At 44.6% G+C, this 16,867-nt stretch overlaps 1 protein-coding gene across 3 annotated transcripts in view; it reads left to right on the forward strand.

Annotated features, from left to right (window-relative positions):
- Positions 1-1,724: 1,724 nt before the first annotated feature.
- Positions 1,725-16,867, forward strand: part of FAM168A (family with sequence similarity 168 member A) — a 187,170-nt gene continuing 172,027 nt past the window's right edge. Inside the window, exons 1-2 of one of the 3 annotated variants that reach the window (XM_055141780.1) lie at positions 1,773-1,857; positions 7,490-7,533. In XM_055141780.1, the coding sequence (XP_054997755.1) occupies positions 7,531-7,533 (3 nt within the window). In that variant the 5' untranslated portion in view covers positions 1,773-1,857; positions 7,490-7,530. Of the gene's footprint in view, positions 1,858-7,489; positions 7,534-16,867 lie in introns of those variants that run through there. The other 2 variants (XM_012934934.2, XM_004618202.2) reach the window with 2 other exon arrangements.

Consider the following 16,867-nt stretch of genomic DNA (forward strand, 5'->3'; position numbering starts at 1 on the left):
ATTCAGTTGATAGATGGTTTGTGTAAGTGGAACATTGTTGACCCTTGACAATAACTATCTTTCCCCCTCATCCTCCACAAAGTCATCACTGGCTCTTAAACACTGCTGCAAGAATTGATATAAGGAAAATCTGATGTTAAGATCTGTTCTATGGAAAGCAGTTTCAACAAAGAGACTATGAGTATGGACAGACAAGAAGGAAAATTTTAAGAGGCAATAAAATTTGAGAATTTGAGAAAATGTTCTCTATTTAGTGTTTTTACAAATTGCAACTGATCACCATTATTTGTTTTAATAGTGGAACTGTTGAGTTAACAGAAAACCAGACAGACCTGGGGTACCTTTGAGGGCGACAGGAAGCCTAGGAAAGTTTCAGGCAGCAAAAAGGAGGCTGCTGGAGTTGGAAATTCTATATGTATTAAAAAGTCATAGCTTAAAAAGAACTAATTTTAAACAATTCAGACAAAATAAAAATACTTGAAATCTAATATCCTTTTCTTCAAGATTATTAAATTATTGGTAACATCTCAAATCTATTTATATCGTCAGAAAAAACTGGACCATTCTAAACATGCTAGTCTGTAATCAATTTTTTTCCTCTCGAGAATAAACTGTGAATAGATGTCAATAAATCTATCATAATCTTAAATGGTTGCTTAGTGCTGCATCGTTGTGTTTGTGTATAACTTACGTGTCCCCCTCCCCCCGCAGCAATCACAACCTCATATAATAACCTTGTGCACTCATTTTATCCAAATTGTTCTTTTTGGTGATTACATGTTCAACCCTGGGTTTCACCTGCGACAGCCTGAGCTCTACCAATTGAGCTAAATCCCAGTACTTGCTGACCTACTTAAGGTAAACTCTTAAAAAAAAAAAAAGTAATGTAGTTGCGTTCAGAAAAAGGCCTTTTGTATTTGGATTCAGACTGCCAAATCAACCTCAGATTTGCGGCCACCATTTGCTGCGGTAGTTCTGGCTGAGACGGCGGCAAAGAGGATGATAAAGAAAGTCGACTCACAGGTGAGCTATCCTAGCTAATTTAGGCCTGTCCTCGGTGGGTTGGCATAGCCCTTCCCTTACTCCTTTCACGTTTCTTTCTTAACATGGAGGAAGAGCTGAGAATTGCAGAACTGCATCTCCCAGCGTTTTGCAGAGACCAAACTCCCTGGGAACTGTAGTACCCGCTGTGAGAAGGGTCCGGAAGAAGGGCGGGAGGCCGCGAGGCATGCTGGGAAATGTAGTCCACAGGGCGGCGGTGCGGAGGGCGGGGGGGAGGGGCTCATGCGCGCGCGCCGCAGGAGACGGCAGCCGGGCCTTTCCAACACCGCCGCTGAGGCGTGGTGCCGCGGGGCAGCTCCGCTTTCCAAACAAGCCGCCCTTGAAAGCACGAAAAACCGCTGGCCTCCGGCTGGCTGGATTCCATTGTCCCCGGCCGCAGAGGGCGCGGCCCGCCGGCATTGGGCAGGCGGCGGGAGGCGCAGGCCGCGCGCGGGCCGGAGCGAGGCACGTCGGGAGTTGTAGTCCGGGCGCGCCGAGGCGGCGGGACGTGTCGCGGTGCCGCGCCGGCTCCTCCTTCCCCGCCCTTCTCAGCGGTTCCCCGCCCCCTCCCTCCGCCCCCTCCTCCCTGGGCCGCAGCCGGGCGTCCCCTCCCCCCACCGTCGGGCTGCTCGGCGGCGACTGCAGAGAATTCGGAGCCGAGGCGCTGAGGAGGAGGCTCCCCGTCTCTGCGCGCCATCCGCCGCCGCCTTCCTGGACGCGGGCGAGGGAGCGAGAGCGTCGCCGCTCGCAGCCTCGGGAGGAGACAAGGGCATCGTCGCCTCAGCCGCCGCCGTTCTCGCCTGCAGCGGCTCGCCGGTGAGGAGAGACCCCCCCCACCCCTAGCTCCGGGGTCCGCGCCCCCGCGAGCCTGGGCCGGTGGTCCCGGGAGAATGGGAGCGGGGCCCGCGGAGCACCCCGCGCGGGTTGGGGGAAGGGGCTGAGGTCGCGCTGGAACGGCGGGCTCCGGGCGAGACTTGTCCGGGAGCGGGGTGGGCTGAGGGTGGGACCCCGGCAGGTTGGGGCGGGGGGGGGGGGCCGCGCCGAGGGAAGGGGACTTTTCATGGAGAATGGCCCACCTGGGCCGGGCGCGAGGGGCGGGGGCGGGGGTCGGGGTGGGATTGGAGCCGGTTCCCGAGGGGGCTAGCTCTCAATGGGGGAGGGGATTGAATGAGCGGGGGGGCTCGGGGGTCGTCGGAGCGGTTGACAGCTTGGGATCCGCGCCGGGGTGCGGGGTGGGAGGGGGCTTTCGATAGCGAGGGGTGTTGCGGGTGGGGGCAGTGGGAAGACGGGGTGCACCGAGGCCAGGCTGAGAGGTGGTCGGGGCGCGGGGTTGAGACCCCCCGCTTGGAGCGGGCACCCGCTCTCCAGGGGTAGTGGAATTTGTGGAGACTTAAGGCACGGCAGGGGCGAGGAGTGCAGAGGAGGTGGCGTTAGGGGCTCTCCTGCGGAGTGCTCGGCGAGGTTGGATGGACGCTGATGGGCGTGTGGGGACCGGGCAGCAGCGGGTAAACGAGAAGGCCCAAAATGGATGGACCGAGATGGAAATTGGGGTTGGGGGGCACAGTGTGCAGGGATGTGGGGGGCGGGGGCATCTCGGAACTCCTGGAAGGGGCGTCCTTAGAGCGCCCTGCCGGAGCAGAGGGCACAGAAGACATCCTTGGGCTGGCTGCACGGAAAGAATAGCGACGGTCGCCGTGCAGGGTTGGGGCTTGGCGTCCTCACGGCCCTTGGCCAAGGTGGCGGGGGGGGGGGGGGGGCGGGGTGGAAATGGGGAGGAAGGAATGTCTGAGATGAGCAGGTCGAACTGGAGAGGTGGTTGCCGGTGGTGAGGTCACTGGGGAAGAAGGGGGAAGGAGACCCCCGGAGTTGGTAGGGATGGCAGAGGGGATGCAGAGGGGCCGGGACCCGGGGCTGGAAAGGGGGACTTGGATGATTCTGGGGAGGAAGTATTGGAAGGACGCGCGAGACTCCAGACGGCTTGGACCTAGATGAGCGGCTTGGGAGGCCGGGATGGGGGCAGGGCTACCAGCCGGAGGGGACCCGACGGGAGGACGAGACCGTATGTTACAGGCTTGTTCATTTCTCGTGTTAGTTTCATTTATACCAGTGTCCTGGGGAAGAAAATCCTCCCGAAGGGGAAATTTGGGAGGGGTTGCAGTTAATTACAGAGGAGGAGCATCTTCTGTAATTCAAGGATCCTGAAAACAAAAGTTGGGGGGCAAAAAAACCCTCTCCCAAACTAAAGGTGGAGAAGACTGGAATGAGATCATTTGCTTTACATATAATGTCCCTGCCTTCTTTCTGCCCGCCCCTTGGTGTGTTGAAAAATTAGCCCTGGAATTTGGAATGTAATAGATTTGAAACGCTTTAGATAGTAAAGGAAGCATTTCTTGCTTTGGAACTGATGAATTAGACTGAAAAGATATGAGATTGAATGTATTTCCTAGTCAGGCAACATACAGAAAGAGCTTAGGCCTTTTTTTCTTCCTCTTAAAATTGATTGCTTGAAGACTCCATTTATTGGTGTCCTGGTTTGCAAGGCAATTAGGCCCATCATTGTATTGCAGGCTAATAATCCTGAGATGAATCTTGGCACTCGGATTTATGTAAACAGAGGGAAGACAGGAAATATGGAAATGTCATAAATATTCATTGTGAGATGGATTGGTATTGATGGAGTTTTTCATTTGATTCTTTCTTGACACTACATGATAAGATTTGAAATAATCAGACTTATTTCTGTATACTGAATATGCTTCTCAAGGTATACAGGTAGCATTATATCAGATATGGATAGATAAAGTGTGTAAAAAATTTAAAAAATATATATTTTTAGATGATGGTGTTGATACAGGCACATTGCATTACTAGAAAAACAGTGGTCTCCAACTGGGGAATATAGCTCAGCAGAAGAGCACCTGCATTGCATGTGTGAGGTCCTGGGTTTGCTCCCCAGAAAAAACAAAAACAAAACACTGAAGATAATTATCTCCATCTATTCATCAGGAATTTTATTTAAAGACACATGCTCATTCTCTTGGTGATGCTGGATGGAAGGTGGAGGGGGATGTGCATGGAGGAATCATCTTTAGGGAAGTAACTTTCTGGACTTAATTGCATTAACTATGATAAGTTAAACATCAAGTGGCTGTTGATTAGGGCTCAGGCAGAAAAAAAGTGGGAGTGATGTAAAGAGGATAAAATTGGCACCAATGGGATAGAAATAACTATTTTTATATTTTAGAGTTTATCTCAGAAGCCATTTTCCTTGGCTTTTCCAGTTGAGCATATTAAAATACTCAGTATTTAGAACCCTTTTTTATGTGTGTGTTGGGGGGTAGTTTCAAAATGGGCTGATACAGTAGTGATAGTACTGCAGGTGCTAGGTGTTTGTCTAGCATGTGACCTACCTGGTGCCTTTGATCCCCAGCACCCAATATGGTCCCCCAAGCCTGGCAGGAGTGATCCCTTACTCTTAAAGCCAGAGTAAGCCCTGAGCACCTTTGAGTGTAACCCCAAAACAATAAACAAAATAAAAAATGGGCTGATGATGAAAGGTTGAACTTAGAATTGAAAGTGTTTTGTTATAAGAAATCTTGGCTGGGGGCTGGAGAGATAGTACAGTGGGTAAGGTGCTTGCCTTGCATTCAACCGCCCCAGGTTCAATCCCCAGTATCCTATACCCAGCATCCCATACAGTTCTCCGAGCACCGCCAAGAGTATTCATTCCTGAGTGTAGAGCCAGGAGTAAGCCCTGAGCATTGCCAGGTATGGGCCAAATACAAAACAAACAAAATAATTTTTCAGAATGTTTTGTGGCCCCAAAACAAAGCAAAAAGAATTTCAGGCTATCCCTGCCAAATGGGGAGACTGGGCCAGTTAGGATGGTGGGAGGGATCCTGAGGACATTGGTGGCGGGAAGGGGACATTGGTAGTGGGATTGGTAGGGAATATTTCATGCCTGAAATAACCATTATGAACAACTTTGTAAATCATGGTGTCTTCATACAAGTTTAAAAAAATAAAAGAGAGAGAGAGAGAGAGAAAGAAATCATTTGATTTGAATAGTTCAGGTTTGAGTAGTTACGTGTAATTTGATGAAAGTATAATCTAACTAATGTAAGCATTTCTCCATATAGCTTTCCTCAGGGGTCCAGACATTACTTTTGTGGATCTGCAGGTTTGATTTAAAAGATGGGTTGTTTATATTAAAGTTGTAGCTTTTGAAAACTCAAAATGAAAAATCACTTGATGGGTTTTCTTCCTCTACAGATGTGTATAAAGCATTTTTTTTTTTTAGTACTTCTGTGTCATTTGATTCTCTAGGTATATTGGTGAGAAGGAGAAAGCAGATGGATGTATTGGTGGACAGGCATTTGAGTAAATTGCTAGACTAGGAATTAAGGGGTCAAAAGTTCGGGTTCAAATTCCTATTCCATCATTTGGTACCTGAATAATTTCAGTAAAGATACTCGAACCTTTCAAACTTAGTGCTAATGATTGTGTAATATTGTGAAAGTAACTTCACTGAATTTTGCACTTAAATTTGGTTAAAATGGAAAAAAAGTTTGTATTTTATGAGTAGTGGAATAGCAAATTAATTTATGTTGTGAAATAAGCTTATATTCTGAAAACTGCATACATATTTGGAATATTTGTTCAGTATTTGTTTACATATTGCTTGTGAAATGCCAGGGGAAGTAAATATGAACAAAACCCGTCATTAAAGAACTTTCAGTGTGTGGGAGAGAAATAGACAATAGAAATATAGTGAGAAAAGTGAGACAAAACTAACGTGGGTTGAGAGTGTGGGTTCTGGCAACTTGGGAGATAACTCAAAGGGTTGGAGTGCATGTTTTAAATGCAGGAGCCCTGGGTTTGATTCTTGGCATGGCATAAGGGTCCTGAATATAGCTCAGACCCCCTCAAAAAGAAAGTGTAGATTCTGAAATCTGTCTACCATTTTCTGCTAGTGATATCATCCAGGGCATAGTGAGCATAAAAGAACTTTTTGAAGGTCATTTGAAGAGTAAATATGGTGATATATGCAAAGCTTGAGCTGTGTATTATAGTAACTCATTAAAAAAATTTGTTGGGGGGTTGAAGCAATAGTCGAGCAGGTAGATTACTTGCCCTTCGCTAGACAAACCTGGATTCAGTTCCTGGCATCCCGTATGGTCCCCTGAGCACCTTCAGAAGTAATTTCTGAGTGCAGAGCCAAGAGTAACCCCTGAACATTGCCAGGTGTGGCTCCAAACAAAAACAAAACATTAATTGGGACAAGGGAAATAACTCAAAGGGTTGGGACTTTTACCAGGTTAGTGCAAGACCCTGGGATTGATCCCTGCCACTGTCTACAACTTCCCTTCCCCAAGCACCACTAGATGTAGCAGTGGTGGCCTCCATGCACCGCCTCAGTGGGGCCCTGATGGCTCCTAGCATCACTGACCTGCACTGTCATCTGAACATGTCAGACCTGGCACCATAGGCCTAGTTTCACTGGTACCTCAGGATCCTATTATTGTTGGGGAAACCCTCCCCAGAAGAAAAAGCACTCTTGTTGCCATTTACCCTGGGCAGCTCTATGTAAGTTGAATCACAGTATTTTCTGCTCTGCTTTATTTATTTATTTGGTCCACACCTGACAATGATCAGGGGTTATTCCTGGCTCTGCAAGCAGGAATTACTTCTGGTGGTACTTGGGGGATCGAACTCTGGTTGCTCATGTGCAAGGCAGGTGTCCTACCCACTGTACTATCTCCCTGACCCCCTGTTTCTTTTAGCTTTTGACTTCTGTTTTATTATTTTTGTGGTTTCAGAGATCGAATTCACAGCCATATTACATGCAAGGTATATGCTTTACTGCTAAGTCATAGTCCCAGCCCTTTCAAAGACCTTTATTTCACTATTTATATATACTCGTGGTTGAAATTATAAATGACAAAAATAAAAACTGACAAAATTATTGTTTGTAACTATTTTACTAATACAATTCTACTTACATGTATTGTTTAGTATATGTGTGCATATACATACTTAAAAATATATGGGTATTCTGTAGATGGCAAGAGGAAGCCACTTTGCAATTACAAATGATTGATTATTCAGATGTGGCTCACCTGTTTTTGAACTTTTTTTTCTTTTTGGGTCACACCCGGCAATGCTCAGGGGTTACTCCTGGCTCATGCACTTAGGAATTACTCCTGGTGGTGCTCAGGGGACCATATGGGATGATGGGAATTGAACCTGGGTCAGCTGCATGCAAGGCAAACGCCCTACCTGCTGTGCTATCGCTCCAGCCCCTGTTTTTGAACTTTTATCTCATTGGCTGTTTCTTATTTACTAGCTACTAATTCTTTTTTTGACCAGTTTAGAGCTTCGTTTCATTTTGGGAAGTCACTTAACTTTTTGGTCATATTTTTGATGCATCTTTTTTTTTTTTTTGCAGAAAGACAAACTGTGTCACTGGTCCTCATCTCATTGTACAGGATGGTATGTTATCTGATGTACATAGAAAACTGTGAATATACTCAAGGAGATAGTTCAAAAGGCCGGAACACATGTTTTTGAATACAGGACCCTGAGTTTGGTATAGTTATGGTCCACTCACTCAGCACCAGCGGAGTGACCCCCAAACACTGAAATGGGTAGCCTCAGCAACCTAAACACTGAAAATTTTTTGTTTGGGGCCAGAGCAATAGTACAGCGGGTAAGGTATTTGCCTTGCATGTGGCCGACCCGGGTTCATTTGCTGGCATCCCATTATAGTCCCCTGAACACTGCCAGAAGTAATTCCTGAGTGCAGAGCCAGGAGTAACTGCTGAGTATTTCAAGGTATGACCCAAACAGCAAAAAACAAATAAATAAAATTTTGCCCAAGATTTGAAATGCTAATTCATTAATAATCTGTTGGATCTTCAGATAAGCTTTACTTATCTGTAAAATGGGACACAAATGAGACAACAAATGTGAGATACTTTTTTGAACTGTAAAGGATCATATAACTATTATTTATTTGGTTGTTTTCTTGCCCCTGATTCACGAAACTAAAATCAGGATAACCCACACAAGGATAAAAAGCTTTTTATGTTGGAGTCGGAGCAATAGTACAACAGATGTGGGGTATTTGCCTTGCATGCAGCCGACTGGGGCTCACTCCTCAGCACCCACATATGGTCCCTCCAGCCCCACCGGGGATGCTGAATGCTGAACCAGGAGTAAAGCCCTGAGCACCACTGGGTGTAGCCTCAAAAAAAAAAAAATCTTCTTATATTTGCTTTAGGAACACTTGCAAGTTATTTTAGTTTCCCTTGAAACTTGGAGATTATTGGATATTGTGGGAAAGAAAGAGAAGGAGCTAAACAGGATTTTTTTTCTCTTTGAATTTATGAGACTTGGCACCACATTAACTTTGCTGGCTAGCTCAAAATGAGATAATTAAGTAAATTTTATTGAAGTGGAAAATGCAGTATATAATATTTGTTCTTCATTATCTTGACAAATACTTTTATTTCCTTCTCAGTTTTGTTTTGTTTTTTAACCTTTAACTTATTACAGAGACTGAGTGGCAAAGTGAGCCGAATTATTTGTGCACATGTAAAACGGAGCTAACACCCCATTGTTGGGCTGTTTTATGGATTAAGATCAGATAAGAAGAACAAAGAACTTGGAACACTGCACATATTTAGTTGATGCTTAGTGTGATAGCTGCCAGTCTTTTTTTTTTTTTTCACTTATGAATTGTTTACCTCTACTTTTTCTGTCAGATTATTCTTTTGTTATTCAGTATTGTCCTGGGCTGCATCTCCCTTCACTCATTTTATACTTGCAGTATAAATTTCTTTTTATGTTGTCACAAATAAAGCAGAACAAAGAACATAAAACTACAACTGCAGCACATTTCAAGGCCAAGATGCTGGTAATCTTGGGCATGACAGATATATCTGAGACACCTATCTGTTCAGGGGTATCTCCTGAGTAATTACTAGATGCTGTGAGGGAGTGCGAGGAGTATAGGTTACAAGAATTGAAATTCTGTTCTCTTGCTTTTTTTTTTTTTTTTTTTCCGAGCCACACCGGAGGGTGGTTGGGGACTATTCCCTGGCTCATGCTCAGGGGTCATTTCTGGGAATGTTCTGGGATCATTCAGTGCTGATTGAGCCCTGGCCTCCTACATGCAAAACATGTGCTCAGCCTGTTGAGTTAGCTCTCCAGCTAAAAATTTCATTCTCACATGGGGCTTATAGTCAGTGATAATACAGACTTGTCCCGTGAACTGTAGCATAGCAGGGCAAATGCTACATTGGAGACATGGACAATAGCACGGGGAGGATGGAGATGGAAAGCGCTGATCTTCCTGGCAGAGCAGGAAAGAGAGAGATGCTAATACTTGAGCCTGGGTCTGACTGAGATTGTGTGGATGTGCTTGGGGATTCAGGTTGAGAATGGTTCATGATGTCAACCACACAATCTTTTTTATGGGGGGGGTTACACCCAGCGATGCACAGGGGTTACTCCTGGCTCATGCACTCAAGAATTACTCCTTGTGGTGCTCAGGGGACCATATGGGATGCTGGGAATCAAAACCGGGTTGGCCGCTTGCAAGGCAAACGCCCTACCTGCTGTGCTATTGCTCCAGCCCTCACACAATCTTTCTTGATTGTTACTTTCTAGTGTTCTTGTGGGGGTTAGTTTGTACCTCTTTTATTGATTTTTTTTTCTTTTTGGGTCACACCCAGCAATGCTCAGAGGTTACTCCTGGCTTTGCACTCAGGAATCACTCCTGGCGGTGCTCGGGGGACCATATGGGATGCTGGGAATCAAACCCGGGTTCGCCGCTTGCAAGGCAAACGTTCTGCCCACTGTGCTATCGCTCTAGCCCCAGTTTGTATTTCTTTTAAAGACTTATCTAGCCTGTGTACCTATGGTAAAACCGAGTAAGCAAAATATGTTGTACTTGTGCTCCTAATTTTTTTCTCATGAGCTGTGTACCTTCTACCTGGAATGCCCTCTTTCTACTGAATTCCTTAATCTTTACTTTGTCCATAAGTCATCTATTAGTCTGTACTAGTGAACATATTTCAGGAGCTTTTGCCCTTCTTGGTTGTATAACGGAAACAAATTTCTGAAAGCTACTTCAACTAGCTGATGTTTAAGAGATCTTTATTATCTGTGTTTTCTCAGTATATAATAATATTCCTTAAAATTGGTTAAACTGACTAGATTTTTTTTGTTTGTTTGTCTTTTCTTTTTGGGCCAACCTAGTGGTGTTTGGGGGCAACTCCTCTTTTGGTATTCTGGGAAGTTGAAAAATTCATCACATCAGATCTTTTAAATTCCTAATATCTCAGTTATTTAGATAATGTCACAGAGTTTATTATTAGATTTTCCCATGGCAACAAATAGCAAGCAGACCCTAGTGGGCACTCTCCGTGGTGGAAATCTGCACACCATAGCTCTCATGGCTTAGATAACCTAAGATGTCTTTCTCTGAAAACTGATGATGCTCTTTAAGCACTGACTCAATTATCCAAGTAAAAATGAACAGGACTAGGGAGAGAACTCAAAGCACTGAAATATATGCATTGCATGCAGAAACGCCAGGTTCTATCCCTGATACCGTACGTGGACCTCCCATCCTTGCTGTGAGCACCTCTACTACTGCTAGGTGGGTTCCAGAACCAAAAAAAAAAAAAAAAAAGAGAAGAGTCAGAGAGGCAGTACAGCGGGTAGGGTGCTTGCTCTGTTCACGGCCAACTCAGGTTTGATCCCTGGCATTCCATATGTTCCCCCAAGCACCATTGGAAGTAATTCTTGAGTGCAGAGCCAGGAGTAACCCCTGAGCATTGCTGGATATGACAAACAAACAAATAAAAGTAGTCTAACTAGGTTAACAAATAATCAGGATAATAAAGGACAAATGATTTAAAAAAATTTAGGATATACATATATCAGACTATGTTTGGAAGTAGACTGGCATGTAGAAAAGAGTATTCAGTTTTTAGAGGCAAAAGAGACTGTGTTAATTGCCACTGTAGTCACTTAATGACTGGTGGTTCTGAACGTCTAAGTTTTTCCATGTGTAAAACAAAATAGTTAAGGCCACCCTATAGGACAGCTGTGAATTTGAATAAGATAGGGCCAGAGCACTCTGTACCATGGGTTGGGCGTTTGTCTTTCATGCAGGGTGTTTGTCTTTTATGCAGTCGAAAGACCCAGTTTTTGATCCCCAGAACCACCTATGGTCCCCTAAGACTTCCAGGAATGATCTCTGAGTACAGACAGAGCCAGCTCTGAGTAAATTCTGTGCACCACCCGGTGCCCCCACCCTCCGTACTATTAAAAAAAAATTAATAATAAAGAGTGTAGCTCAATTATAGGCACACATTAAATGGTGGTTTTTCTCTCTCTAGAACTAAGGTTCCAGGTAATATAAGAATTCTGACAGGATAGCATAACAATAATAGTATGGGCTAGAAGGTAGTATAAGGGTTAAGGGCTTGCTTTGCATGCAGCTGACCCTCAATTTGATCCTTGGCATTTCGTGAGCATTGCCAGGAGTGACTCCGAAGTGCAAGAGTAGCCACCAAGCATGTGTGTGGCCTAATCACCCCCTACCCCCTCCCTCACCCCATCCCCCACTCCAGAATACTAGTATGACTTGTTTGGCTTTTCTTTCTCCATTCTCCTCTGCCAATCTCAGTGAAAACCAAAGTCATTAAACAAGATTATTTGGCTATGACTTCATCTGCATCTTTTTCTACTGCCAAATGCTCCAGGTTAATGATAAGAAACCCAAACACACCAAGAGAACCACTTTCATGTACAGCTATACTTTTATGCATAGTTTTCTGAAAGCTATGTCATACCTTTCCCCTTGCCACAAGTGATAAATAGTAAGCATCAAGCCCAATGATTTTTTTTTAATCTTAATGAAATTGTGAAGCTGTTTAACTCTTAAATGTATTGGTTTTATTTAATTTAATTTTTTTTTTGGTGTCACACCCGGCAATGCGCAGGGGTTGCTCCTAGCTCTGCACTCAGGAATTACCCGTGGCGGTGCTCAGGGGACCATATGGGATGCTGGGAATCGAACCCGGGTCGGCTGTGTGCAAGGCAGATGACCTACCCGATGTGCTATTGCTCCAGCCCCTAAATGTATTGGTTTTACTGAAGCAGTCTTTTTTAGCAAAGATTTACTAATATCACCTATTCTCCCAATAAGAAATAAGTGAAAACTTGAAACATAATCCTACTAGTAGAAGTGTATTATATTGTATTGAATCAAGGCACTGGTGGCTCACAGTGTTAATGCATCACCGTAGCCTACCAAAAGGAAAATAAAAGCCAGTTTCAATTTCACTAGTCAGTGTTCTTAATGAAGCCACAAAATTAATTTTACTGCATCTTAATTCTTAACCACTTTTTTTTTCATGTGTGTGAAATGGGAAGTATACTAAAAGCATTTCTGCTGCCTATCAAATACAAGAATTGTTTCCAGGAAAAGCAAGAAAGCACTTATGCAATTGAATTGCAAGGTGAACTAACTGCTTTTTTCATGAAACACGATTTTTACTCTGAAAGAATGACTGGCAGACAAACAATGATTATTCAGACTTGAATGTTTGGCAGACATTTTTTTTTTGAAAGTGAACAATGTAAGATTGTCACTTCAAGGAAAACAACTGTCAGTATTTGTTGCCAATGATAAAATTTGAGCTTTCAAGTGGAAATTAGAAAAGACTTGTCTGATGTGATTGGTGGTGATATTAACAAACGTGATTTTAGACATTGTATAATAGAGTATGTCAGCATTTAGAAGATCAGCATAAGTTAGTAAACTACTTTCTAAATGACCAATACATGATACTACAAAATCATGCATGAGTAGATCCTTTCAAAGTACAAAACTCTCCATTTTTTGGGTTCCACAAGACAGTAGACCTTTTTTATTTGTTTGGTTTTGATTTTGGTTTAGGGCCACCTGGCAGTACTCAGGGGTTACTACTCCTGGTGGTGCCTCAGGGGGGATCATATGCTAGAGATCAAACCATGTTGATGGCCTGCAAGGCAAGTGCCCTGTCTACTGTACTCTCTAGCCCCAAGGCAGTAGGACTTTAAGAAACAAAGTCTGAGCTGGAGAGATCTTGCAGTGGACTGAGTACATGCTTTGCACATAGGAGGCCTTGATTTGGTATGTAGGAGGCCCCAGCATTGCCTACTACCCTGGACTCTGCTGGATGTGGCCCTTCAAAAACAAAAGTAAAAAGAAGGTATTTGTCAGGTTTTGTTGTAATATCAGAAAGAACTTTTGCAATTTTCTATTATTTGGGGGGGGGGGCCACACTCATTGGTGCAGAGGGCTCTGTGCTTTGGGGTGACTGAGGATATGACAGTTTTTAAAAGAGCAGTTAAACCAGCCATCCCTAGACCAGACCAGGGATGTAGCTCAGGAGGCTGGAATACATGCTTTGCGTGCAGTTGATTGATCTCTGGCACAGCCCACAGGGAGTTACCCTGAGCTCTGAGCCAGGAGTAGCCCCTCAGTATTTCTGGGTGTGGTTCCAACACAAACAAATGGGGAAGAAAAAAGGGTCCGGATAGATAGTACAGGGGTTAAAGAGCTTGTCTAACATCCTACCAACCCTAGTTCCAATCCCCAACACCACATACGGTCTCATGAACACTACCTGGGGTCACTTCTGAGCACAGGGCCAGGAGTAGCTCCTGAGCACTGCCAGGTATGGCCCCACACCCCTTCTTGCCAAAAAAAGGAACAGTCCTCCCTTTTCTAGCCCCATGTTTATATGGGCCAGGATTATATATATTGCAAATGGAACAACCAATTGCAGCAGATTGAATAGAAGTAATCACATAAACTGTGAGATCATAAGGAGGTTTGGAAATAGATACAGTATTATTTCTATAGCTTGGGTAATAAAGTTATTTTCATAAAAATCTGCAAGAACATAAATGTTCCCTGGCACCTTCCATTCCCCTGCTTTCCCTGAAGCTCCCCGCAACAAATGAATCTCACAAATGAGTGCAAAAAGCCAAGTCATACCTGATCAGAGTTTGCAAATAGGGTAAATTGGTTTTGGAAGATTGTTGGTTACTGTGAAAGAAGGGGTAATATTCCCTTTCTTGAGGGCTGGAGTGATAGCACAGTGGGTCGGGCATTTGCCTTGCACACAGCCAACCTGGGTTCGATACCCAGCATCCCAAATGGTCTCCTGAGCACCACCAGGAGTAATTTCGAGTGCATGAGCCAGGAGTAACTCCTGTGCATTCCCGGGTGTGACCCAAAAAATAAAACAAAACAAAATTCCCTTTCTTGAGTGCTGGTTATATTTTTGCATTCTTTTATCTACATATGGTATATATATGTCTCATAACAGCTTCTTTATCATACAACACCCAAATGCACACTTGTATTAGGGTCACAAATTCTATGACCACTGCTTGGTGTGCGTGGGGCCATGTCTTTTTTTTTTTTTTTTTTAAGCTTTTGCTCTGCATATGTGAGGCCTGAGGATTGATTCTTGTTTTGTTTTTTGGGGCCACACTGGCAGTGCTCAGGGCTTACTCCTTCTCTGTGCTCAGGGGTCATTCCTGACAGGACTTGGGGAACCAGTGGGATGCAGGGATAGAAGCCAGGTTAGCCTAGTGCAAGGCAAGTGCCCTGCCTGCTGTACTATCTTGCTGGCCCCGTGATTCTTGGCACCACAGAATTAATAGAAGGTAAATAACAGCTCCTCACATGATTCTGATACATAGCTAAGATAGTGCTGGTCAATGTAGATTGGAAATTTACTAATCTCAGAGTTTAAATGTAGGGAGGGATATTATATTATTGTTGCAATGTTGAAGATCTATGTAGGGACTTACATGTGTGAGACATGTGTCTTCTACACTGAGCTGTATACCTGCTGATATGACTTTCCTCCTTCTCAGCCTTTGCCTGCTCCTCTTCCTCCTCCTCCCCTTGATGCATTACTCAAGGTAGCTTCTGGCAGTGCTCACTCAGGGTACCATGTGTTGTTGGGCATTGACTCCAAATGGAAACAACACACCAGCCCTTTGAGCTATTGCCCCAGTCTCAAAAATAAGGAACTTTTTTTGGGGGGTGAGGGGGTTTTGGGCCACACTGGGCAGTGCTCAAGGTTTACTCTTGACTCCACCCAGGGATTACTCCTGGCAGTGCTTGAGGACATATGGGGTGCCAGGGATCTAACCTGGGTAGACTGCATGCAAGGTAAGTGCTCTATCGGCTGTACTATTGCCCCGGCCCAAAACCAGGGAATTTAAAAAAAAATTTTTTTATTAGAGAATTACTGTGATGTACAGTTACAAACTTAAGAACTTTTGTGTTTGCATTTCACTCATACAGTGATCATTTACCCATCCCTCTACCAGTGCCCGTTTACCTCCACCAGTGATCCCAGTATCCCTCTCACCACTCCCACCCCATCTCCTACCACCCCACCCTGCCTCTGCGGCAGGGCATTCAAACCAGGGAATTTTTTATATGGCACAGAAAAAACTACAAGGACTTTAAGATGCTGGAGAGATAGTACAAAGGTTAAGGTGCTTGTCTTGTATACAGCTGACCCTGGGTTGATCTTGGGTACTGCCTGTGGGTCCCTAAGCACTAAGTCAGGAGTGAACTCTGAGCATTACCAGGTGTGCATCTCTCTCCTGCCCCTCACCCCCCCAAAAAAAACCCAAAAAAACCACAACAGGAAACAAGCCAAAACCAAAATAAAGCCCAAAATACAAGGACTTTCTAGCAAGGCAAATCAGATTTTAAATAAATTTCTTTTTTTTTTCTTTTTGGGTCACACCTGATGATGCACAGGGGTCACTCCTGGCTCTGCACTCAGGAATTACCCCTTGCGGTGCTCAGGGGACCATATGGAATGCTGGGAATCGAACCTCGTACGAGTCAGCCTCGTACAAGGCAAATGCCCTACCCGCTGTGCTATCGCTCCAGCCCCCTAAATACATTTCTTTTCTCTTACTAGCAGTGTAATCAAGGGTAATCATTTACTTAATTCCTATAGACCTCTGTTGCTTCCGTTTCCTCTTTTGTAGAATATTCACAAAACCTTATGTAGTGTAAATTTGAGCACCAAATTATGTGACGGAACAAAAGTAATAGCACAGAGTTTTAGAATATCTACCTTCTGGGGGCCAGAGCAATAGCACAAGGTAGGTTGTTTGCCTTATAAGCATACAACCTGGGTTCGATCTCTGCCATCCCGTATGGTCCCTGAGCACCACCAGGAGTAATTCCTAAGTGGAGAGTCAGGAGTAACCCCTGAGCATTACTGGTATGGCCCACAAACAAAACATGTCTAGAGTGCCTGCTTTTCAAGTGTGTGGTCATGAGTTCAAGTCCCCTGTCCCACAAATGACAAGCACAATCTTGGCAGCTCTGCCCTTTAGTATGTAGGTGAGTACTTTAGAAACCCTGGATAGCACCAGAACTTCTACTTGTGTGGCTCAGCTAAGAGTGTGACCCGTAGCAAAGCACATATGCAAGCGCCACAACTAAAGAGCAGAAACCTAGGAGAGCACTGTAGCAAGGTGTGTGAGCATGACAACCTCGTTTTATTACCCCTGGTGAGCACCCCAGTGTGTGAGCACTATAGCAGGTATTTATGTAACCCCCTAGTCGTTGTGGCAACTGTGAAGGGAAGGGCAGGGAGTAAATGCAATTTAAAATAATTTCTATTAGATGGGGCTGGAGTGATAGCATAGCGGGTAGGGCGTTTGCCTTGCACGCTGCCGACCCGGCTTCAAATCCCAGCATCCCATATGGTCC

This window comes from Sorex araneus, chromosome 6 (genome assembly GCF_027595985.1).
Source record: "Sorex araneus isolate mSorAra2 chromosome 6, mSorAra2.pri, whole genome shotgun sequence".
Classification (NCBI taxonomy): domain Eukaryota; kingdom Metazoa; phylum Chordata; class Mammalia; order Eulipotyphla; family Soricidae; genus Sorex; species Sorex araneus.